Source organism: Dasypus novemcinctus, chromosome 7, assembly GCF_030445035.2.
Source record: "Dasypus novemcinctus isolate mDasNov1 chromosome 7, mDasNov1.1.hap2, whole genome shotgun sequence".
Classification (NCBI taxonomy): Eukaryota; Metazoa; Chordata; class Mammalia; order Cingulata; family Dasypodidae; genus Dasypus; species Dasypus novemcinctus.
In genome coordinates, this window is record NC_080679.1 from 69148580 (window position 1) to 69174960 (window position 26381).

The following is a 26381-nucleotide window of genomic DNA, read 5'->3' on the forward strand; positions in this document are numbered from 1 at the left end:
GTGTGGGCGGCGCCATTCCTGGGCAGGCTGCTCCCTCCTTCGCACTGGGCGGCTCTCCTTATGGGGCACACTCCTTGCGCATAGGGCCCTCACGGGGGACACCCCTGTGTGGCACAGCACTCCTTGCGCGTATCAGCACTGCGCATGGCCAGCTCCACACGGGTCAAGGAGGCCCGGGGTTTGAACCGCGGACCTCCCATGTGGTAGACGGACGCCCTAACCACTGGGCCAAAGTCCGTTTCCCTGTCATCTTGCCTCTTGAGCTCCCTGAAGTGCCTTGGGGCAAGTTGATACAAGTTTCAAGATTCTATTCATGCGTTGCGTCTAGTTCCACAAGAATAAAAAAGTTTCCAACAAACAAAACCGAATATTAAGATGGTTCACATTAGATCAAATGAGTCTAAAAATACACACAGCCACACACCATACACACCCACACATAGCATATACATACACCATGTACACACACACAAGTATACAAACACTTTTCAAACTGGTGTTCACCCTATTAGGGAACACCTCAAAACAGAAAGATCAGGTAAGAGTTCTAGACTTTCTTTGCCTTATAACTGGCAGTTGCCTGTAACATGAATATCTAATCGAGAATAATTTCCAAGGCATAGAACAGGAAACCAGTTGTTTCTGAATAAAGCACTTACACAGGATTATGGCAGATAATCTTGGGAGAGGAGTTGGGAAGGATGGCATCAATACAGATATCACATCTTAAATAAAGAAGACAAATATTTCAGTAAGTACACGCTGTCATCTTGTCTATATGACTGCACTGCATCAAGTTGCCCAGCAAATTTTAGCTCTGTTCAATGTTGATAAATTAATTACCATGTAAATAATGATACGTTAAGAAATGCTTGGCAAGTTGAAAATCTCAAGGATGGCCAAGTTTTTCCACAACACAGAACATTTTTGGTACAGTTATAAATAAATAAAGTTAACTTAAATGTTAAATTTTTAGTCTATTTTATTAAGAAAAGTCTCCCTTATCAACAAAACAGTTATCTTCCCTCTAAGTGAAGTTTTACAAATCTCTTAGCTGAACCATTATAAAAATATTTTGGTATACTCTTTTGTGTTTGAGATATCTCGTGCTTGAAATTAAATTTAGTCCTAAAATAGCAACTATATCATCTCCTAACCACTTCCCTTTAGTAACAGCGAACTCCAGACATTAGTAGATCAGCATTGTATATATGCCCAGAAAATGAGCCCATGGATAATTTAAACATAAGACTTGGGTACTTGTTTAGGAGCAGTGCATTGCATATTTGTAAATATTAATGCCAGACAAAAATGAAACCTAACAAGATTAAAATCATTGTATTGTATTGACTAAAACAAGAAGTTCAAATTTTGCCTTTAACATTCTTTCTTGCAAGAATGTATTAACACTTTGTTCTTTAACAGGATTTAATTCTCCCCAAAGTACAAGTGGATTGTATACAATGTAAATAGAATAAATTAATGCTCTTCAGTGCTAAAGCACATGGCAACTGATTCTTCAAAGATGAAGCCCTATGCGTGAGATCAGCTCCCTCATCTGCTGCCGTGACTGACAGGTCCATTTGTTTGGTTTTGTGGGGGAAGGGAACAGGGGCCCTGCCTGACTCAGGCAGATCCAGCAGGTTTGGGGCTTTTTCTGTGTTTGCACACTAGTGTACTCTATTATCACATGTTCTCTTCAGAGCCTCATTTTCAGATTTGAAAATTGGCAATGCATCTTCTCTAAGCCTCAACACAGTTATTCTTTAAAGACCATTCTATTTCCTTGGTAAAGCCTCTTTGGGGTACTAAGTTTAGCCCTGTCAATCAAAAGAACAGGTGGTATTTGACACTACCAAATAGGTCCCTCTCCCATTGTGCTTTCCTAAGACAACCAATCACCCACGGCCGGGCCCTAAGGATGCCGGGTTGTCAGCAGACCTAGGGAATATAAGGGCAGGGCCAGACCCTGGCTCTTGAGCAGTCGTGCATTCCCAGCCTCGCCTCGGGTGTAGGGATTGCATAGAAAAGCAAAACTACACAGTCTTGACTGTGTAGTTTTGTTTTTAGGTTTAGAGGCTCACCGATTCATGTCGGAGATGGTCAAAAAAACCAACTCCAGATAGGACGTCGTTTCAGAAGCAACCTTGGGCTTAGTCCCACCCTTTTTAGGCACTCTTGAGAAATCAGGTGAGCAGCACTTTTGTTTTAAGTAGAATCGCTTCTTGATTTCTGGCTCCTGTTTATCTTTGTAAGCTAAATATCTGTGTAGGTGTGCCTGCCTAACTACTTATTGCTGGTGCCAATCTATTATTTGACCTTGCTTGTTACTGTCTTTTAAAATGTGTGATATTTCTCTTTTAAAAGTTTAATTCTTTAATATAGTATAGCAGCAGTCAAAGATTCTAATGGTTGAAGTGCAACCTAATATTCTAAAAGTGTTGAATTTGAGGTTTGAAATGGTGGTAGAAATGTTTGCTGCTTTTCTAAGTTCTTTTTTGTCTTTTAAGAATGTTCAAGGTTATATTACTCAGTGATAAAGTGAGACACGCTAAGAATAGCTCTGATAAAATGCGTGCGGTATCAGCTAAACCCTGATGACTTTTTAAGGGAATCAACTGCTCCGGTATTAGTTGCAGGACAGTGACAGAACACTTGCCTGCTGTCAGTCAATGCTGGAGAGTTTATTTTGGGAACGTGACATTTTAGATGCATACCTTCAACCCTAATTAGACAAAGTCCTCAGAAAAGCAAGTACAAAAACAAAATTCACCTAGACAATAGGAATAAGAGATCAATTTAAACTGGTTAATTCCAATGTATTTGGGAAGTTGGAATAAAGCTATGTAACATAATTGTTTTCTAAAATACTCAGAATCTCATTATGTATTATAATTCAACCACAATCCAATTATATGGTATGAAATAAATGTTTATGCAAAGAAGGATAAGAAATACTGTTTTAAAGATACTTAATTTCTAAATATGCTTTAATTTCCCATGTTCCTGGGATTAAATTACTAACTATAAATGCCTATGAATATATAGATACATAATACATGAATGGCATGAAAGAAATACAGCTATTTTTAGAAGATGTACTAACTTGCAAGCTAGACACATGTAAACTAGAAAAGTTAGATGCAAAAAAGGCCATCCTAAAGATAATATGCTACAATAAGAAGTTTTGGCAAAAAGTTCCATGAAAAAAACTTTTGAATATTGTCTGAATTTTCCAAATATAAATTTTATTGTCTCAGAGAATATAGGTTTCATTTTAACTAGATGAAGAAGTTACTAGGTAAATAAGGTACAGAATTCTCCCTGGGAAGATTACTGCTACTTAAAATTTTAGTGAACAGAGAATTTTATGAAAATAGTAGCAAAGCAATGAACAATTGAGAATCTGCCCTTTTATTTCAGAACAGTGGAACAGTCACATTGAATAATTAGGTATTGATGCATCAAAAAATTTTTCACATAATCTACCTGAAACTGGTAGACAAAGTACTTGCACTTAACAAAAGGGTTTAACTGCAAATTTAATATTCATTTCTTTGTTGAATATTTTACTTTATGAAAACATAGGTCTTTTCACTTCATCTACATTTCACACCAGCCTTCTATTAGTCAGAGTTTGCACATTGTTCCTTTCAAGAAGTTTAGCCACTATTGGCCTACTGACTTAAATTTAGATTTTTCTGAAATTTACTTCAGCAGTAGCAACAATTATTGAGTACTTGCAGCATGAAGAAATCTTAAGAAATAAAAACACCATCTATATACACTATACACACACGCTGTACACACAAAAAAATTGCAAATTTGATAAGGCTTGCAAAAACATTTCAACTAAGAAAAACAGTTGCAAAGTTCAAGTTTTTAGTTTTGGTGGCTATTTTAAGTAATCATATAATGCTTGAATTGATGTCAACTTTAGAAACACAGATACAATGAAGGAAAACTATTGCAGAAAGGAAATATTTTTTAAAAATTCTTTCATTGAACTGATATAGAGATTTGTTGTTATGTCTGTCATGCATTTCTCTTATTATTCTTCATTGCCCCTGCATTACTCCAGCTGCTCTTTCTCCAGTTCTTAACCTGATTTTCTACCTTTTTCCTCTGGAAAATTCTGTCTTTAGCCAGTAGGGCACATTCTTTGCTCTCCTTGGCTAATTTTTTTTTTTTTTTCCATTTCCCCTTAGACTTGCTACTATGTTACTTCAAGTCAATTCAAAGGCAATCTGGTCCAATTCAAGTCACAAAGGAGAAAGTCTGGCCATCAGTCCAGGCCCACAGAGCAATTTATTTGGAGAAATGTGTCTTATAATAGATCCAGAGTGTTTCTTAGCTGTGACATCCTAATTTCTTTTCTTTTCCTTTCCAGAGTGCCTAAAAAGATGACAACACAAGCACCGACGTTTACGCAGCCGTTACAAAGCGTTGTGGTACTGGAGGGTAGTACCGCAACCTTTGAGGCTCACGTTAGTGGTAAGTTCACATACACACAGGTGCTTTCATTTGTTCCCTTCCCCTTCTCTCAAATAAGTTAACTTTGCTGGAAGACTTGACACCAAGTTTAAGCCCTACTTTCACTTTGGAAAATTGGTTCACCTCTGCAGAAGGGTCATTTTAAGGGTATACCATTCACAGAGTACTGACAAAAATCTGACAATATAATGGCTTGATAATGTTTTATTCATATTTATAATTCCACAAAGCAAAATCATTATCATTGGATTAAAATTGCTGTCAGAATCCAGATTATACGGGTTAGTTGAAAATCATGTTTGAGCCTTAATTCAGTATACTTCTATGGCACATTGTCCTCCTTTATTTTATTTTTTTAATTGTATAGCTTATAATAAAGATATAAAATAAGATTTCCTTTTCCTTATTCTTTTCTCTTTTTCTGTTTTATTTACCAATTTTTTCATAATTGGATAGCACCTTATTTTACATTGTATAAATGCCGCATAATCATTCTTCATTTTCTATTGTATATGCACATAGAGACCAACCCAATTTTCCTCATGCATGATAAACTCTTTATGACTTCCAAATAATTAACTTCTTTACTTTTTAAAGCTTAGTAACTTCAGAACACGTATGGCTTCAGTTGGAATTTTGCCTGCTAGGGGAGTAATGGAAACTAGTTTCTTCGTAGCTCCTTGTTCTTTCACACCATGTGCTAATAAATTCTTAGGAAAACACCATTGAAAATATCTGATACTCAAGAACTAGTCAAAAAAACTATTCACTTGGCCACAGTGAGAGACTGGTTAATGTAAGGACAACAAAATAAACTTTCTCTTGGTTATCTTTGCCTCCCTAGCTTAAGGAGATAGATCATTGGCCTTTGTGCCAAAAGCAGATGAAATCATGCTCTGAACTTGCCTCATCCCTTCTGAAGGCACAGTTTTAATCAACTAAAACATCAAACTAAGAATATGCAGTTCTTAGCTCCTTAATTTATGGCAGGTGAAGACAATTTGGCTTTTCTATCTGCAACTTCAACTGCAGATATTGTTCTGAGAGATTAGGGTTGGTTTTGTCTCCACTGTGGCCTTTTTACTAAAGGATCCACATTTGAAGGGCAGGAGAGAGTGTAGGAGGATGGTGTTCCATAACTGCAGAGGAGGGAGATGGGTGTGTCCCCCTGTGTCATCAGGCAGAACTTTTAGACCTCTTTGCTGTGTTTGCTCTTAACTTGTTTCTGAGGAGGACATGGTCACTTCTTATTTCACAATTTCCTTGGCTTTCTACTTTGATAAATAATCTTCATGAGTTTCATGGTGTCTATTAAGTTGTATCAGACCTCTGGGCCAGAAGGCAGGAGGTGGAAATTCTAGTCCTTTCTATCCCCATCGCTAGCTCAGTGACCTTGGGAAAATCATTTGCCTCTTTTGGACTCAGTTTCCTCTCTTTAAAATGAAGACATGACCTCTACACAAACCCACAAGCCTTCCTAACGGTTTGTAAGTTTACACTTTTATCATGTGGCTATTAAATTTGGACTATCATTCCATAGCATTACACTCCAGACAACTTTTTATGGATTAGGACAAGGTAGCGAACATAAAGGGATGGGGCAGAAGGACTTTGCCATTTCTTACTCAACAGTCAAAATGAATTATCTTTGCTCTGCAGGTTTCCCAGTTCCTGAGGTGAGCTGGTTTAGGGATGGCCAGGTAATCTCCACTTCTACTCTGCCCGGCGTGCAGATCTCCTTTAGCGATGGCCGCGCTAAATTGACGATCCCCGCCGTGACTAAAGCCAACAGTGGACGATACTCCCTAAGAGCCACCAATGGATCTGGACAAGCGACTAGCACTGCTGAGCTTCTCGTGACAGGTAGGATGGCAGGTGCCTGCAGGCCCTCAGGCCCCTGGAAGACATCTCTAGCACACAGGCATGGAACTCAAGAAAGCTACTGAGCACAAGTAGATAGAGCTTAGAGAAGGGACCACTTGAAGCTGAATTTATAGCAAAGTTGTTACCTTATAGAATTTAGTTTTCCCTTCAAATACAGCACAAAAGTGTCTGATAATCAGTTCTTCTATATACATATTAAGTACTATAGTGTTAATATGGAAATTTTTAAAGATCATGTTTCTGAGCAAGTAGAAAGACTTGGGGTCTTGTTCATAAGTCTAGTAACAAATAAGTTGTATACATATACAAATGTGCACCTATGAATTTGTGAATGTATAAATTATGTATGTATATACACAGATCACACACGTATATGTGTGTTGACAATGTTTAATGCTGAATATAAGTTTATATACTAGTTTTATTGTATTCTTATTGAGCAGCTCCAAACAACTAAATTTAATGGGTAGATACTGGCAAGTTAATCTTGGCTAAGTTATTTTCAGATAATTTAACTCTTTGAATTCAGCTAGTGCTTATCGAACTTTGTTGTATTACCTGATTGCCAAAATCCTCACCCAGAGATTCTTGTTCAATAGTCTGGAGCCAGGGCCCAGGATTTTGTACCTTAGCAAGCGCCCGGGTGATTCTGATGACGTCCACCCATTTAAGAAACACTGTTTTCAGCCATAAGGCCTTGAAGAGGTTGAATAATTCTTTATCAACTTTCCATTTTTAAAATATTACATAATGAATATACCCAGAAAAGGTAGATACTTGATTTTTACTGAAATGCATGACACAGTTTTCCCAGGAAAGTGATCACTAATCTTAGTGGTGTCTGCCATTTTCCTTTACCCTTTTTCCTTTTTCAATTAAAAAAATAAAACATTGTATTAATTTGCACATTGCATAACATTTCATAACAATACTCTGCATGCAATGCATAATGTTACATATAAATATATATATATTTATCCAATAAACTATACCTTCATTGACATTCTATTATAAGGCTACAATGGACCTAAATAGAATGCACATCAGGTAACATCACTTATGAACTTAAACATACATCCAGAAAATTCAGAAATGGAAAATGTACTATAAACAAAGCAAAATAGAATAGGGTGGCAGGAAAGCTTTCTCTGACCTCTTGGCTCCATTTTTGCCGTTAAATGCTAGGTGAGCGGGGTTCAAGGACAGCCAAAGATGTTGGAATCAGAGCTATGATTGTTTAAAAATACCGGCTTGGGAGCATCCTGGCAGGCGGTCCTGATTTTCTTCTCCTCCCCCTGCAGCGGAGACAGCACCACCCAACTTCATTCAACGACTGCAGAGCATGACCGTGAGACAAGGAAGCCAAGTGCGACTCCAAGTGAAAGTGACTGGAATCCCTACACCTGTGGTGAAGTTCTACCGGGACGGAGCCGAAATCCAGAGCTCCCTTGATTTCCAAATTTCACAAGAAGGCGACCTCTACAGCTTACTGATTGCGGAAGCATACCCCGAAGACTCCGGAACCTATTCAGTAAATGCCACCAATAGCGTTGGAAGAGCTACTTCAACTGCCGAGTTGCTGGTTCAAGGTATGAGCTGGAGATGAAGAAGCAGGGAGAAAAAGGGTAGGGGGCTGATGTGGAACGAGTGGGATTAGGGATCCACCTACCTCCTCCGCGAGGCTCTGGAGAAGCTGGCTTACCCATGAAAATAAAACTCTTGAGAGTCTAGGTATGAGCTCAACTTCACGAAGTAATCTGTGGTCATTAGCCCCATTATAAACTGGAAGGTATTTCAATTAAGCTATATACATTTTCAAATAAGGGATTATTTTTTAATTAAGTAACTTCTCATGTAATAATGAACATTTACTATTTTTAAACCTAATTTATATTCAAACAAAACCCAAAATTTGTGTTTTTGTCCACTGGGACACCCAAAAAGTCTTATTGACTTTGTAGTCAGAATTAATGTGATTTCTTTTAAAATAGGTCATTATGCACTGTCCTAAATATTTATCTTTCCCTTCCTGCAGGTGAAGAAGTAGTACCCGCTAAAAAGACAAAGACAATTGTTTCGACTGCTCAGATTTCAGAAACAAGACAAACCCGAATTGAAAAGGTATTTTTCTATGCTGTTGGTTTTCAAGCTGTTCAGATTGTTGTTCTCCCACCATTCCGTCTTCAACTCTGACTTTATTTTAATCTTATACAGAAGTTTGAAGCCCACTTTGATGCCAGATCAATTGCAACAGTCGAGATGGTCATAGATGGTGCCACTGGGCAGCAGCTGCCACATAAAACACCTCCCAGGATACCTCCTAAGCCAAAGTCCCGGTCACCAACACCGCCGTCCATTGCTGCCAAAGCACAGCTGGCTCGACAGCAGTCCCCATCGCCGATAAGACACTCCCCATCCCCGGTCAGACATGTGCGGGCACCTACCCCATCTCCAGTCAGGTAATGCCTCTTTAGAAAGAGCAGGTGGTTATGCATTTCTGAATTAGACTTCACCCAATAAGAAGAGAAATAAAAGAACACAATTAAAATCTAGGTGAGAGGTAACTCAGAGTTGCTGGATAGTATTTTCACAAATCCTTCCTCATTGTCCACTGATAAATTGATGAACTTTATAAGGTCCACTCATTCTGAGTTCTTGTTTCTGTACCATTTAAGAAATATCTGCCTTCTGCCTTTGGGGCCAAAAAATAGCAGTGAAATGAGAAGAGCACAGAATTTGGGGTTGGAAGCCCTAAGTTCCGTAAGTTCAATACTGACTTAGTTTGATTTAGGGCAATAATTATAAAAACAATAGCTGCTGTTTTATTGAATACTTCTTCCATATCAGACATTTCACGGGCATACTACATACATTAAATAGTCACCACAAGCCATAGAATTATTATCCTCAGTTTTATAGATGGATAACTGGATGGGTAAATAATTTGCTCAAAGTCACACAGCAAGAGTCAGATCAGGGGTTCCAGCCTTGGTTTCTCTGACTCAGTAATCCTGTTTTTAATTGTTAAGCTACTCTGCAAGACTCATACATTCTCTGGGTCTTAGTAGGGTCATCTGTAAATTAAAGTGGATCACAATAAAAAATGATCTTAAGAGATATTGTGAGGTTTCCATGAGATAATTAGTTGAAGATGCCTTATAAATAAAAACTATACAAATATTCTTATACTCAGGTAATAACAACTTCAAAACACCTTACATTATCCTTTTGTCCTTTTAAAAAAGAATTTCCCTTCTTATATAACATGGAGGTATTTTAGAGGTGAGTACAAATCATCAAAGCTCAGAAATTATTTAATCAAGGGTAAAGTGTCTACAGCAGGTTTGAAACTGGGATTCAAGTTAACATCCTCAGATTTTTAATATGATGACTGAAAATGTGCAAAACTTGCACTAAACAAGATATATTTCTTGATAAACTTTAAATGAAGTAAAAATAAAATATGTAGAAAAATTTCCCTGCCAAGAAAAATTTAAAAGAAGAATAATACTGACATGGTTGCCCTATAAAATGTCCAAAGTTACTATAAAGTTACCATAATCCAAACAGCATAGTATTTGTAAATGAATAGAAAAAATACATCAGGGAGCTACTCAGCAAGTCCAGCAATAGATCCATGACTATAGGAAATTCAATTTTTTATAAAATGACCTTTCCATTTAGTGAGAGAAAAGCATATTTACTCAAAGAATATTGGTCCAATTAGCTGTCCATCTGGAAGAAAGCAAATGTAAACATCTACTTCATACCATTTATAAAATAAATCCCAGCTTGGTTAAATAACTAAAGCAAAAAATAAAAGCCAAAAATCTGAGAAGAAAATTTATGAGAAAGAACTTGTAAAGATAGATTTAAAGATTCAATTACATAAAAATTGAAAAATTCTGTGTAGCCAAAGTATGATGTAAGCTAGACCAAACAGTGCATTTGTGAAAAATATTAAATTTGCCCCTTCTAAGTGCTACTTCATTGCATCTGCCAGTAAAGTATCATAATAAATATAAAATGGTTAAAATGTGAGTTGGATTGTGCAGTGTCTAACGTATACAACTCTGCATGTTATGCTGGAAATGACATCAGAAATAAAATGCAAACAGTAGATCTGGGGAGAAACGTCTGCAACACTTATGGCAGACAATGAGTTAATACACCAAAGGGGTATAAAAAATATATTCTACAATAATTTAAAGGAAAAACAACACAAATTTTTTAAATGAACAGAGGTATGAGCAAATTCTCACAGAAGAGAAAATGTATATGACCAATAAATATATGGAAGAAATGCTAAATATTCTCTAACCTTTCTTTATTTGGCCACCTAAATCTAAAAAATTAGCAAACACTAATATAAAGCCTTGAACAGAAAGCTTGGATTTAAGAAACATGACTAGCCATCGAAGAAAAACAAAGGTTCATGCTCGGGCTAACTCTAAATTTGCACACCATGAAATCTCAACACAGGTCAAAAGAGACTTCTGAGGGAGCTAACAACTTCATTATTTTTTAAAATCTGAGTGTGAGGGTAAATGAGAATTACAGAGCCTCCCTGATCCCATGGAGCAATTGATCATCTTAGCAGTTCTTGGAGTTCATTAGTAAATATTCAAATTAGTTATCCCCCCAAAAAAAAATTGCTTTAAAAAGCCTAAGTAAAAATGCCAATTTTTGGAGAAAAGAATGGTTATCTAAATAGACCAGGTCCTAAAATGTCTTAGTTTAATTTTGATTTTTTTCAGAGTAAGGCAAATACATTTCATTGAATAAGGCACACTGTGTCTGGCTGTGACCAGGTGATTATTTTTTATTATAAGAACAGAAATAAGCACTTTCCTGTAATCACTCAAAATTACATTGATTTTCCACAGCCATGGACTTACCTGACGCCTGCTGCTAATCACTCATGTCATGCTAATCATGTCTTTAACTCTTTTTGAATTAAACCCACTCTACTAAGTACAGCAAGAAAAACGAAGCACAGGTTGAAACTTGGAAGTGCATGGCACTTTGCTTTTCTTCGATTGTTGTAGACCCTATGTTATCCTAAACTAATCTTTGTTATATTTCTAAGGCAGTCATTTTCAAAATAAAGACATGTTCCTCTACATGTCCCTTTAGTTTGATTACAACTTCACTTATAAGGTATAAATTGATTTCACACAAAAAAGTACTTCTTCAAGAAAATAAACATTTCTGCATGAACTGGTTAATGTTATTATGTACCATTAATTTACTCTGTAATTTAGAGCGAACATCAACTATATCTTGAGTCTTAATTAGAATAATTGTTTCCTTTATGATCAGTATAAGATAAATATTCTAAGTACCGGAATATATTTGTAAATGGCATATTCCTATATGCAGACTTAGTTAAATGCAATAAGGCAATACTGCCACCTACAGGGGAAAATACAATAAACGTTATTGATTAAGAATTGAATTAATGACAAAAAATTTTATCTTAAATTACTTGACCAAACCCCAGAATTATTTCTATGGATCAAAAAATATCTCTTTTGACTATAAGTGCCATAATTTCACATCCAGATTCAATTGATGCTATTTTCATTTTAAACACACAAAAAGCAAACAAGAATAAAAGCTTTTTGTGAAGAGGTTTACTTTATCAATTTAACAAATCCTTAGATTACAAATTAGCCAATTCCCACAGTAACTCAAAGGATATTTAAATAAAGTCTAGAGTGCAATAAAATGAGTAAACAAATAGGAAATTTAAAAGAGCAATTGACAAACACTTATTCCAAAGTACATTGTAGCGCTTAGAACCAAAAAAGTTCTGCACCAAGCATAGCAAGAAAACCCAGAGATTCACCTGGCACACTGGCACGGGGAAGGCTGTGGGAAGTCCATTGTGGGGGAAAGGCTTAGCTTGTTTAGCCTAAAGTCACACAAGCATTGGATTATAGCAACCTTTTTTCATGTAATACCTATTTGGCACCTTATGCTCCCCTGCGAATTAGGAGTACAGAGCAATTTAGAGAATGATTACTGTGTTTACCATGTCCTCCTCTATTCAGCTATATTTTATGGAAGCACTTTCTACTGTCTTGATATTTTTTAATGTGAGAAGGTGGGAACAGGGCACAAAATGATAGAAGGTTATGAATTATAGGTAAAATTTCTTAGCTTTGAATTAAGTCTGATTCTCTTGGGGGGGCTACAGTGGATAAGGTTTACTATACTTTAAGACAAATTATTTCCAAATCTCTTCTTTAGCCTCTGAGTAGGTTATTGAGGCACAAATGTAAACACTCCCTGCCTTGAAGCATTTGTCCTCCCATCATTCACATCCAATGACCCTTACCCAAGTTCCTCTGCCGTTGGTGCTTTTGGCTCTTCAGGTCCGTGTCTCCGGCCGGGAGGATCTCCGGCTCCCCCATCAGATCTGTTAAATCTCCGTTAATCATGCGTAAAGCTCAGACACCCACTATGGCCACAGGCCCTGAAGTGCCTCCCCCTTGGAAGCAAGAGGGCTACGTGGCCTCATCTGAGGCTGAGATGAGAGAAGCCATGGTGACCAGCTCCACGCAGATCAGGACGGAGGAGAGGTGGGAAGGCAGATACGGTGTCCACGAGCAAGTGACCATCAGTGGGGCAGAGGGCGCTGCCGCCAGCGTGTCAGCCAGCGCTACCTTCGCAGCCGAGGCTGTGGCGACCGGTGCTAAGGAGGTACTTTCGGAACTGTTTTGGTTTTCCTCATTCTGGTTTCTCCTACTGAAACCCTGCATGAGACTTAGTCTGTGTAGGTTGGAGGGGAGGTGCACATACTCATAAGAATTTTGCAGAAACGGAAGAATAAATTTGGCTCATGCTTCATAAAAGCATTTTTAATTGGAACAAAGGCTCTAATTGGTGAAATTTTCCTAAAATACAGGTTTTAAAGATGCATGGCCTATTTCTTTGGCAATGTTTAATTCCCATGTTACTCTAGTTAGTCTAGTGTTCATTATGCTTTCATATTTTCTACCAGGCATCTCATAAAAAAAGGTAATGGACTTTTTGTTCCAACCCAGGTCAAACAAGAAACCGACAAAAGTGCAGCTGTTGCGACAGTTGTTGCTGCTGTTGATATGGCCAGAGTGAGAGAACCAGTTATCAGTGCTGTAGAGCAGACTGCTCAGAGGGCAACCACGACCGCTGTGCACATTCAACCTGCTCAAGAGCAGGTAAGTGTGAGGCTGCCCAGGAGACAGCCGCATAGCCGTTTCCTTTGGTGCATGTTTAAGGAAACCCCGTTGGGACTGAGCTTAGCATGCAGGCATCCCAGGACAACCAATGCAGAAATGATTTTGAGGGCAACACTGAACCCAAAATGGCCCAGACTCTTAGAGCTTTCTGAGCTGAATATGGTCCGAAGTACCAAAGGCACATACAAAGGTAAATACTATGAGGTCCCACCAGGCCAGAGTACCTGGTCTCCAGCAGGCTGGAAGAGGTAACTGCAGTGTTCGAGGTACTCCAGGTGAGGCAGGCAGAGGTGACCAGGAAAGACAGCTAAATAAGAGAAATGTGTGTGCGTTCAGTGCTGGAGTTCAGACCAGCCAAATCCAAAGCCTCCAAGAGGCAGGCATTGAAACCATTATTTCAAGGTAAACATTACATTTCTCTAAGCGTCCTCAAAGGACCTATGCTTTTACTTACCTCCAAACAAATATGAAACTTGATTCATGGCTAAAAAAGAGTTATAAATCCAAGGTAATTTCCCACCTCATATTTGAATAGCTTTTCTGTTATAGCTTAAAATCACTCTAGCTTTTCTCCTTTTCCTCTCTTATGTGGCATTTATGTCTTTATCCTGATATATTATTTTAGCTTTTTATATAAGGTGCATTAAGGTATTTCCTTTTTTCCCTTTATGAAATCAGATAAGAAAAGAGGCGGGGAAGACTGCTATAACTAAGGTAGTAGTGACCGCCGATAAAGCCAAGGAACAAGAATTAAAATCAAGAACCAGAGAAGTAATTATGACAAAGCAAGAGCAGATGCACATAACCCATGAGCAGGTGAAAATGGGTTTTGATGTGGAATTCATCAAAGTTATTGCATGTGTCAACACAAATAATAATCTTTACCAGGAAGGGTGTTGTTTCTTGGGTAGCATGGTTGTTATCACATTAATAAAACCCCTTTGTTTTTCCGTGTACTGCTGGGTACTGGATACCCAAATTGATGAGAGTCATTGAGTGCTCCCCTTGTGTTGGATGAAAGGGACCTCTGTGAACGCACACCGGAAGAAGGACAGGGGACTTGCCTGCATGGCCCTTGAGATTATGAACTAATTAAAGGGTGGGGGAGGTAAGACCAGGAGGGAGAAATAGATGCTGAGATAGGAGCAGGGAAGAATAGAAAAGATCACTCCACACACCTTGCCTTGAAAATAGCTTAGCGACTCCTTCCTGGCTCCTTAGGAGGATGTGTGAATATGGGTTTGAAGTGGGATGGACAATGTGGCTTTCATGGCTGGGAGATGGGGTAAGTTCCCCATGACCAGGGAACATTTAGGGGCAGATTGGAGGAGGCCAGTTGGTAGGACTGCTGGGCAGTGGGTCAAGTGTCAGTTGGGTGCTTTGAGAAAATGAATTTTCAAGTTCCTTCCAACCCTGAGATCCTGTGTTTCAGTGACGATACCTGCGAATGACAAAGAGGCAGGGGGAAAACTGCTCCCTTCCCACTGCACACACATACCTTAAGCCATATATCCAATTATATCACCTTTCAAGGGATTAAGAATTTGCAAAGCATTTTGCCTAGGATATATACAAGAATTTTCTTCCCATATTTATCTCAATTTTAGAAAAGTCTTGCTATTCCAGAACCTTCACAAATATTTAGGGAAATTGCAAAGGGAAAATATTGTACAAATGCAGATTGTAAATTTTCTGTGCTTGATTTCTAACATAAATATAAAAGGGTCAGATAAAATTACTTCTAAGGCATCCCATTCTAATATTCTATGCTCTAAGATTACATTTAAATGAATCAGTTAGCATGGCATGATATAGTCATACTATATCATGTTTATAAATACATTTTAAGGCTTTTTAAAGAAGACAACTATTCTATTCAGAGCAAACTGTTGAATCCAGCTGTTTTGGTTTACGTGGAGAAGGACCATGGTCCTGTTAATGAACATGACATGACTTATTTTCCTTAATAACAGCTCTGCATAGGGATTTTACTTCCTTCAAATTCCTATTTTGCTCTATTTATTAAACAGTATGTCACATCCATTAAAGATCAGACACTTCAGGATTTTGTTTTCATCATTTGATTACAGATGAGAAAAGAAACTGAAAAAGCATTTGTACCAAAGCTAGTAATTTCCACAACCAAAGCCAAAGAACAAGAAACCAGAATTACTGGAGAAATTACTACAAAACAAGAACAAAAACAAGTAACTCAAGAAGCAGTAAGTACAATTTTGCAAATACCTAATAGTTCATCAGCAAATATCATATTCCAGTCAATTGTATGTACCTTATAACCAAAAAACCTCTAAACTGAGGAGACTTTGTGGTGTAGTTTCTTTGTTTCTCAATGTCTTCTATTGACATTCCTGAAAGGAAATGTTGTTCTCCTTGCACTATTTTCCATTCAGTTGATCAGCTTTGGCAAGATTGTATTTCTACAGTTAGAAAATTTAGGACAAATCTATGAACTTTGTATTCTTAGGTGGAAGACAGATATCACACCAGGCCAGTTACCCAGATGCATAACCTAAACCTCAGTCACTTAGACTGTAATACATAAACTTTACATATATATAAGAGACACACACACATACACATCAGCCATTAATGCTCCATTTCAGTAGCAAATGCTGGACATCAGGGTAGACCAGTTCTAATTCAAGAAAGTGTCCTCAACTGCTGGTTGAAAAGGTTGAGCCAAGAAGTATGTGCTGCTCTGATGCTGTAGAACAATCTAAGAACAACCTCAACGTCACCAAAATCTACTTCTCTGTCATATGTGAAATTAAGCCTTATAGTATCAAGAGAAAGGTTTCTATTCTTTCTTGGTCTTGTTTGGCCAGGAGGGCACCTTAAGCTCTTTGCTGATCCCAGATCTACTTCTATAAAAGTGTCTAAGTGAGAGCACTATATACTTAAAGCCAGGCCAGCGGCTGATGGCTGAGTGTCCCTTTCCCAACAGTGAGTGAGAGAATCCTACTTGGTATAATCAAAGGCACAACAAATTCCTTTTGTTCTCACAGTGCTTGTTACTGGCGAGTGTATCCTGCTGTAACTTTCCAGCCATTTTCCAGTGGCCACTCACTGAGTTCCTTAACATGTCGCGATGTCTCAAAAGTGAGATTGTTTCAGTTCAGGGACATTTTGCTGAGGGACAGATGGGCAGAAAAGAAGTCCATTTCCCAGGAAACCAAAAGTTTGTGTTTTAAGACAAGGGTAGACCTCTGAAAATGGGAATGTGACATTTTCTCTCTCCCCACTATGCATTCTATATTCTCACAAATGTTGCAAGGGTATTTTGTCATTTCTTTTGTGCCTTTTGAAACTCAAATCTTTATTTTACTCCAAAAACTCAGATAAGACAGGAAGCTGAGACAACTGCTGTGTCTATGGGGGTAGTTGCTACTGTAAAGCCCACAAATGTAGAAACAGATCTGGGAACTCAAGAAGAAATTGCCATGAAACGAGATCAAATGCACATAACTCATGAGAAGGTGATGGTTTCCACTTATGTAAAGTTCACTCTTGAATCATTTCACTTCGCGAACTACCTAGATCTTTATCCTGAGTTTAAATCATCACTTTTTCACCTCTTCCTTTCTTCTAACTCACATAGGAAATTTCTTAAAAGTCTCTCCTGTCCCTTTTGCCACCTATCTGATTTTTGCTGCTGCCTTTCATTCCTAAATTTCTGTCTTTGGATTATTAATACATTATTATAATTCACTTACTGTCTTCCTGTTGAAGTTGACTTCAGTGTGCAAGACAATTGATAAAATGCAAATATGTGTTGTTTATGGTTGTGTGGGAATTTTCTGATAGATTATAACACAACTAATGTGAGAAAGAGAAATGGCATTTATGACTCTCTTATTGTTAATCACACTGCTTTTCTTTTATACTAGATTTATTATTTTAATATTTTTGCTAGTGAAATAGTATAGATGATTGCAGCAACTCAAGTGGTATATTTAAGTACAATTAAAATGTCCTTGAATATGAAGGAATGTTGCCTCCTTTCTTAGTTTTGACTTGTATTTCTTTAATTAGAGACTGTGTGAAATGTAATGACCATTTTCCCATTTTCTGTTTTTACCATATGATCAGATAAGGAAGGAAACTAGGAAAACAGTGGTACCTAAAGTCATAGTTGCCACACCCAAAGCCAGAGAACAAGATTTGGTGTCAAGAACTGGAGAAGGCATCACTACCAAAAGAGAGCAAGTCCAAATAACTCATGAAAAGGTGAATACAGATATTTGAGAAGTAGAAAGTTCATCTTTAACCTAATTTCTAGTAAACCATTAACTTACTATGTGGTATGAATTATTAACCTGTGTTTTCCTTTTTAAATCCCAAACTAAAAACAAAGTGGGGAATATGTAACTGATTACCATTAATTCTCCCTGCATCTTTGATTTTTATCCATTTGTAATTCATATTAGTCACCAATATTATTTGCATGAAGATTATAATTTTTAGCTTAATTTTTAAAAGGCAATGTAGAGCATCATTTGGAGATTTCTTTATGGCTAACATTTCTCAAACTTGTGATAATCGGTATCTGGAAAGATTACCAAGGGAGAGTTAACATCTCTAGAGTACTTAATCCGAATAACCTCATCATGCACTCCCCTCCCTCCACTTGGGGGTCTTACCTTGTTGTCCGAAGACCTGTGGAACTTAAACCTTGATTTTACTATAATAATCAGATGAGAAAGGAAGCTGAGAAAATTGCCTTGTCTACAACAGCAGTTGTTACTGCTAAAACCCAGGAACAAGAAACAATACTGAGAACTAGAGAAGGAATGGCTACTAGACAAGAACAAATCCAAGTTACTCATGGAAAGGTGACTATTACTATTCCGAGTGTGAAATCCCCTTTTCTAATACATTAATACCAAATCTCAGAACTTCTTACATATGAGATACTATTAGCCTAATTTATTTTTAGATAATCAAACAACTAGATAAATTAAAATATTATTTAATATTTTTAGTATTACTACAGATTCCTTTCCCCATTTATCTCTTCCCCACTATTTTCACCTTTTTGTTATTAACTTCTGTCAGTCCTCCAGAAGTTGATTGAAATTGCAGGTGAGAAAATAAGATGATAAAATTATAATGCCTGCTGTATCAGTACCCACTAATGCTAAACAAGGTGCAATATTAAAATCTAGAGCAGGAATTACCCAACCAGAACAAATGCACATAAGCCAGGAAAAGGTTACTGCATCTATTTGTAACTATGAAATTTCAGTGAATTAGCCTACTTCCCCTGTCATTTATCCCAAATGAGCTATTTAGCTAATTTTATTCTCTGTTGCTAATATAGTGTTTGGCAAGTAGCAACTAAAATTTTTCAATTTATTTAGTATCATGGCTGAGCCCTGTTTTTATTTCCCTCAATGTCATTTTCTATTTCTACCTTTTTTATTTATTTTTTTCTAAGGCATGACTTGAGAATCTTTTAAACCCAAACCCAGGTATAATATTCAATGGCATTCTAGTTTTTTAGAAGTCTCATAGATGACAGAAATTCAACATATAACATACTTCATGGGTGATTACTTTAAAATCTTGGTTTCTGTTCCAAAACACATAAATTAGACTGTTATTTTTGTTGCTAATAATTAGCTAAGGATGGAAGCTGAGAAAATGTGTGTACCTAAAGTAGTAGTTACCACTGCAAAATCTACAAAACCAGTCATACTGCCAAGGATTAGAGAAAGACTTGCTACCAGGCAAGAACAAATACACCTTTTCCATGGGAGATGAGAATTAATGCTGTGGAGGTGAAAAGCATGGTTTCATCCCATTTCCTCACAAGCTCTCATAAGTTTCCATCCATCATGAGTTGCTGTGGCCTAGTATTGCATTTACTTGCTAACTGACCACAACACATTCAAGATGATTAGGTTCAGTCCAGGTCTTCTAGTGGAACAGTCTGCATTTCTAGTTGCAGAGAACTCAATTAAATAACACTTCTCTTTGCATCTTCTAAATTAATTCTCACCACTTACCTGGTGTGAATTGGGGTATCAATTCTTATTCCTGCTTGTCTAGGTTCCAAATATATGAGGGATGTTGGAGTCCTCTAAGAAACCAAAGCAGTCACCAGCATAGAGTATTTATTTGTAGTTATCTACCAAAAAGCATAGGTTTATGGATTTTATATGCACATTAATTCAAGAAAAGATGCCTCCCTAATTTTAAAATAGTCTACTATAAGAATTGTACATGATAAGTTTTAAATGAAGAACAAGATTAGCATATTTCAGCTGTGTGGTTTTTAGGCAAATAATATCTTTGAGCCTAAGGTATTCATTGCTTAAATAAACTGAAACTCAACCTAACTACCTTGTAAACTTGTTGAAAGGTTAGAATGTGATATATATAAATAAAATCACTCTACAGACAAAGTAATCTGTATATTTTAGTGTTATCAGCAAATGTGCTGAATTTTAAAACACTACAAAGTTAAACAACTAATAGTCTGTATCTTTTTTTTTTAATGAACAAACTTAACTCACCTATACCTCACGTATATTTATAGTTTTTTCTAAGATGCAGTCTAAAGTGAGGATGGTATTTGCAGTCCTTCAAGGCAAATGAGATAATCTGTGGCTTCCTGGAAGGAAAGGTTAGATGAAGCCCATGAAAACTAAAGTGCAAATTTTATTGAAAAAAAACTCACATATATTATAAATTGTTCAGAGATTAATTTTAAAAGATACACAGCATACTTGAAAAAATATCCTGATGTAGATTCTATGCACAGCAACAGGAAAATAAATTGGACACTAATAAAATATTCCAGCATGATTTTTAAAGTGTAGTGGACAGATACGGTTATGTGATTGTAGTGATAATGCCTTTTCCAAGTACTGCACAGAATATAATATGTACACCATATCAATCTGTTTGCTTTTTTAAAAAAGAGAAACAAAGCTGCCTTGCAAACTATTTTCCCATTTATGTCAGATTCATAGAAAGGAGAAAATAACATTTCTTTTTCTGTCTTTGCTTTAATACCTAGTAATAATGAAAATAAGTTGAACTTCATTGTGAAACGTTGTTCTCTTGAATCCAATCATGAGTACACTTTCATTTTAATCACAATATTTTCATTTGTATGTTTAAGAGAGATGTTTCCTAACAAATTTAAAAACCTTATCCCTAGGGAATCATAAGTAAATTAACATGCTCATTGTGTGTTCTTGAGCTTCCACGTTATCTCAGGTTTGCATGCATCCAATAACTCTATAGAAACTGATTTTTTGGATGAGAAGATGACAGTATTTGAGTACGTTTTATTACTGCTCTCATTGCATCAACACCACCAGACTAAATGACAGAGAAGATAATAAAAAATAATCAATGAAGATGGCCCCAAAGTTCTAAATACCTAAGTGTTAATTGACTGCCACAGTGAATGTAACTAGAAAAACTCAAAATCTCCTTGCTCTCTTATTTAAATGTTGTGTTGTCCTATGTTGTGTCTATGTGATTTAATGTCTAGGATAATTAATCAGGTGTATATAGGATTATCTAAATAGATGTCTATAAAATGTAATAATCAATAAGATAATAAGTTCTTAAATTACATTTCTGCAGCTACTACATGTTGCCATATAACGTGGGCACCATCTGTCTGTCACGTTAGGCATTTGTCTATTCTTAATGATATCACTATATATTAATTCTGGAAATAATGTCTCCAGGTGGACGTTGGGAAAAAGGCTGAAGCTGTAGCAACAGTAGTTGCTGCAGTAGACCAGGCCCGTTACAGAGAGCCCAGAGAACCTGAGCATCTCGAAGAATCGTATGCTCAACAGAAAACTTTGGAGTATGGATACAAGGAGCATGTTTCCACCACAAAGGTAGTTGAGCATCCCCAGCGTCCAGCCTCAGAACCCCACGTTGTCCCTAAAGCAGTCAAGCCCGGAGTAATCCTAGCTCCTTCTGAGACTCATATCACAGCTACTGATCAGATGGGAATGCACGTAGTATCACAGGTGAGTGTGCACCCACAGATTTCTCACTGTCCGTATGGGAAAATAATCTTAACTGCTCAGGTCCTCTGGTGACTAGTGGTATCACTGAGTTTCATTTCAATGCAGATCAAGAAAACAACAGACCAAACAACTGAAAGATTAGTCCATGTGGATAAACGTCCCCGCACAGCGAGCCCTCACTTTACTGTTTCAAAAATTTCTGTTCCTAAGACAGAACATGGATATGAGGTAAGAATTAAAGAGCAGGACCAAGAAATGTCAAGCTCAAAGGAAATATGTATCTATACCATGGTGTTCTTTGGCATTGGTGAATGTGGGCCTCTTTTTGGTGATGTCTGCTTGCATTCATGATGGACTCGGAAGCCCCTAAAGTCCGGTTACTGAAACTTGCCCAGCAGGATAAGCAAGTGATGCTTATCCTCTGAGAAGACACAAGCCCAGAAGGCTCTGTTTTACATTTCAGGCATAGCTCCAACTTAGTTGATTTGATTACTACTATTCTAATGACATTGTAAAAGGTTGTGCATTATACAGTTTATCCTTCCTTATGCTGTGAGACATTTTGGAGTAACTATACTGTGCACAAACTTCAATTTAAAAAAGACACAGAGGGAAGCGGACTTGGCCCAATGGATAGGGCATCTGCCTACCACATGGGAGGTCCGCGGTTCAAACCCTGGGCCTCCTTGACCCGTGTGGAGCTGGCCCATGCACAGTGCTGAAGCACGCAAGGAGTGCCGTGCCACGCAGGGGTGTCCTCTGCATAGGGGAGCCCCACGCACAAGGAGTGCACCCTGTAAGGAGAGCCGCCCAACGCAAAAGAAAGTGCAGCCTGCCCAGGAATGGGGCCGCACACACGGAGAGCTGACACAAGATGATGCAACCAAAAGAAACACAGATTCCTGGTGCTGCTGATAAGGATAGAAGCGGTCACAGAAGAACACACAGTAAATGGACACAGAGAGCAGACAACCTGGGGGAGGGGAAGGGGAAATAAATAAATAAATAAATAAATCTTTAAAAATAAAAAAATAAAAATAAATAAAAAAGGCACAGAAACTGAGAGACCATATAGTCATATGCTCAATGTAACACAATGGAGAGATGGTATTATATGGTGGTTGGGTTGGATTCTGAAGACAAAACAGCCCTGGATGAGTGTCCTACCTCTCACCCTTAATATCTGCCATCAGGGTAGGTTAGGACATGTAAAAGTCTAAGCTAGTTAGCAGCCTAAAATGACCTTTGATAGTAGTCACTATTTTCTTATTATACAGCCTAAGACATAGAATCCAGACTGTGCCTTCAAGGAAGTATAAGGTTCGTGTAATTTCTTTATTTGGTATAGCACATAAATTGCTATCAAAACCAAATAACTGGGAAGCGGACTTGGCCCAGTGGTTAGGGCGTCCATCTACCACATGGGAGGTCCGCGGTTCAAACCCCGGGCCTCCTTGATCCATGTGGAGCTGGCCCATGTGCAGTGCCGATGCACGCAAGGAGTGCCGTGCCACGCAGGGGTGTCCCATGTGTAGGGGAGCCCCATGCACAAGGAGTGCACCCCATAAGGAGAGCCGCCCAGTGCGAAAGAAAGTGCAGCCTGCCTAAGAATGATGCCGCCCACACAGAGAGCTGAAACAACAAGATGACGCAACAAAAAAGAAACACAGATTCCTGGGCCACTGACAACAAGAGAAGCAGACAAAGAAGACGCAGCAAATAGACACAGAGAACAGACAACTGGGGGCGGGAGGGGAGAGAAATTAAAAAAAAAAACAAAACCAAATAACCATAGACAACAAGAGAATAAAAACAGTAAGGGATCCTTTAAAATATTTTTCTGAAGGTCCCCATTTCATCTTCCATACAGATTTGTGGCTGAAAGTTAAATGTGCTATTTCAAAGGTAGTTTTAGGAATTTACCCAGTATTTTAATAATTTCTGGATTTTGAATTTTCCACCGTAGTGTTTGCAAATGCAGCATTCATCATGATGCTTCAGTGAAAATTCATGACTGAGCTTTAGACGATTCTGGATCCTTTTTTGATAAGAGCTGTAAAACAGAACTTTCTTACTCCAACTCCTTTAGAAGGATATTTTTACACATAATGTATTACAAACTAGCAGGAATGATAACAATAACTGGCTAATCTCTGACATTTCATTAACTGTAAAAGTGATAATGAGAACATTAAACCATGGACCACATAGAAAATAGACTCAGACTCATTGCAGCAATATGAGAGGGAGAGGACTTCTGAATGAGGACACACATGGCAGTTAAATAACTTGATTGTCTGACTTCCTTTCCCTTTAGGCATCAATAGCCGGTAGCGCTATTGCCACTTTACAAAAGGAGTTGTCAACCACATCTTCTGCTCAGAAGATCACCAAATCTGTGAAAGCACCTACTGTGAAGCCTGCTGAGGCGAGAGTACGGGCAGAGCCCACCCCCTCACCACAGTTCCCCTTCACCGACATGCCAGATACTTATAAGAGTCAAGCTGGTATTGAAGTGAAAAAGGAAGTAGGAGTGAGCATTGCTGGGGGCACAGTACGTGAAGAGAGATTTGAAATACAGCACAGGCATGAAGCCAAGGTTGGTTACTGGATTTCACTGTTTCTTGTTCCCTACCCATTGGGCAAGACCAGGCACAAGCCCCATTTGTCCTGCAGAAGTAGCCAACCAGGAGTTTTGCTTTTCTCCTATACCCTGCTCAAGCTTAATTTTGTTGAGCCTGGTGTTGGTCAGAGCTCTTTTTCTCAAATTATTTTCTACTGTCAGAGAAACTTGCTTGTGCTAAAAGTTTTTTATATGTCCCGTAATTTCTTGGGCATTTTCTAACTTTTCATAACTTTATAAAATTATAGGTTACAGAAACAGCAAGAGTACCTGCGCCTGTTGAAATCCCTGTTACTCCACCAACTTTAGTCTCGGTGAGTGAAGAAGCTGATTGTGTTGGACTTTGTGCCTAGTTGGTTAAATAATATTCATACGTGTTTGCACAGTTTCTCAAACTTACAGGAAAATGGCAATAGTGAGTTTATAAATACTGGCTAAGCTTATATAGTATTTGAGAAGGAAAGGGGCATTTCTGTGTGGCAACCACTCATTCGTTTATTCAAGAGCTGTTTAAGGAGCTTCTCGTGGGGGTAAGGCATTGTCGCACCAGCTATGGAGATACATTGAGGAGTCCAACCCTCTTTGACGGCTTTGCCCGGCTACCAGAGAAAATGGACGTAAGCCAGCAAAATTACAATATAGAAGGCCATAAGTCCCTCACCAGAGGGAAAACTCAGGGGAACAATTACTTCCAATTGGGGAAAATATGGAAGTTTTTGTCCAAAAGGTAACATTTGCCAGTAAGCCTTCCAACTTTGTTAGAGTTTGAACATGTGAGAATAACAGAGGGTATGGAGTGGTCCTTACATGATATTAAGACAATTCCACATTAGGAGTTTGGAAATGCCTTACATCTGTTTAGTATTGGCAATATTCCAATTTCCAAGGGAGTCTCTTTACTAATATTTCTGGAGTCCTGATCTTATAAGGCCATACTGTGGCAACTAAAACATGCCACTTCAAAACCCCCACATTTGTTATAATGAATAGAGATGATAAATGAATATGCATATATGTCATTATTTCCTTTTCTTCTCTCTTCAGGGCTTAAAAAATGTGACTGTCATAGAAGGTGAATCTGTCACTTTAGAGTGCCACATCTCTGGATACCCATCCCCAAAAGTGACATGGTACAGAGAAGACTACCAAATTGAAAGTTCCATTGATTTCCAAATAACCTTCCAAAGTGGAATTGCTCGTCTTATGATTCGCGAAGCCTTTGCAGAAGACAGTGGACGATTTACTTGCAGTGCTGTGAATGAGGCTGGAACCGTCAGCACATCCTGCTATTTAGCTGTACAGGGTTAGTAGCCACATTCCCACAATCCTTCTGCACATGTCATCACTCTCATCCAACTTTCCTTTCCACAATAAGTTTTCTGCACACCTCGTATTGGTGTCCCCTTTTGGAATTGGGGGTTTGGGGTCAACATAAGCTCAGCAAGGGTCACTAAATGAAACAGACTAAATGCCTGGCTTAAATGATAAACTTTTGTCTTCTAGTGTCAGAGGAGTTTGAAAAGGAAACAGCTGTGACTGAGAAATTTACCACAGAAGAGAAACGGTAAAATGTTCTTTTGCTACTTAGCTGCTGTCCTAGTTCAGTTTTGATTTTCAATTCCATGTATTATTGACAAAATGCAACCCAGAGGCTAATATGAAGGGAATTCTCTTTTCAGCTTTGTTGAGTCAAGAGATGTGGTAATGACTGATACCAGCATCACAGAGGAACAAGCAGGGCCTGGAGAACCTGCCGCTCCTTTCTTTATTACGAAACCAGTGGTCCAGAAACTGGTGGAAGGTGGGAGCATTGTGTTTGAATGCCAGGTTGGTGGCAACCCAAAGCCCCATGTCTACTGGAAAAAATCTGGTGTTCCTCTAACCACTGGATACAGGTATTTTGATGGTTGAATAACAGAATTTTCTCTGATTTGTGTGATATATATATATGAAGCTAGAGAGAGGTAGAATTTCTTACTCCACCCTCCCTGGAATGTAGGTTCTTTCATTGTAAAGCGGTAATCATTTGTTTTGAGGTGGTTTCACATTTTTGTACAAAGTCTTACTGAGAAATGATGCTATGTGACCAAAGTAGATGGAAGACATATTCTAATTTAATTCATTTATAGT

General features: G+C 38.0%; 1 protein-coding gene across 2 annotated transcripts in view; it reads left to right on the top strand.

The window, feature by feature from the left end:
- The first annotated feature begins 1976 nt into the window (after positions 1 to 1976).
- TTN (titin) overlaps positions 1977 to 26381 on the top strand; it is a 284068-nt gene continuing 259663 nt past the window's right edge. For both annotated transcript variants that reach the window (XM_058300570.1, XM_058300571.1), the window contains exons 1-20: positions 1977 to 2190; positions 4391 to 4494; positions 6154 to 6357; positions 7680 to 7967; positions 8414 to 8499; positions 8593 to 8837; positions 12759 to 13086; positions 13431 to 13583; positions 14283 to 14420; positions 15695 to 15826; positions 16964 to 17101; positions 17715 to 17852; positions 18320 to 18457; positions 21335 to 21628; positions 21734 to 21856; positions 23946 to 24227; positions 24500 to 24565; positions 25296 to 25554; positions 25755 to 25815; positions 25931 to 26146. In XM_058300570.1, coding sequence (XP_058156553.1) covers positions 4404 to 4494; positions 6154 to 6357; positions 7680 to 7967; positions 8414 to 8499; positions 8593 to 8837; positions 12759 to 13086; positions 13431 to 13583; positions 14283 to 14420; positions 15695 to 15826; positions 16964 to 17101; positions 17715 to 17852; positions 18320 to 18457; positions 21335 to 21628; positions 21734 to 21856; positions 23946 to 24227; positions 24500 to 24565; positions 25296 to 25554; positions 25755 to 25815; positions 25931 to 26146 — 3380 coding nt within the window. In that variant the 5' untranslated portion in view covers positions 1977 to 2190; positions 4391 to 4403. The remainder of the gene's footprint in view (positions 2191 to 4390; positions 4495 to 6153; positions 6358 to 7679; positions 7968 to 8413; positions 8500 to 8592; positions 8838 to 12758; positions 13087 to 13430; positions 13584 to 14282; positions 14421 to 15694; positions 15827 to 16963; positions 17102 to 17714; positions 17853 to 18319; positions 18458 to 21334; positions 21629 to 21733; positions 21857 to 23945; positions 24228 to 24499; positions 24566 to 25295; positions 25555 to 25754; positions 25816 to 25930; positions 26147 to 26381) is intronic.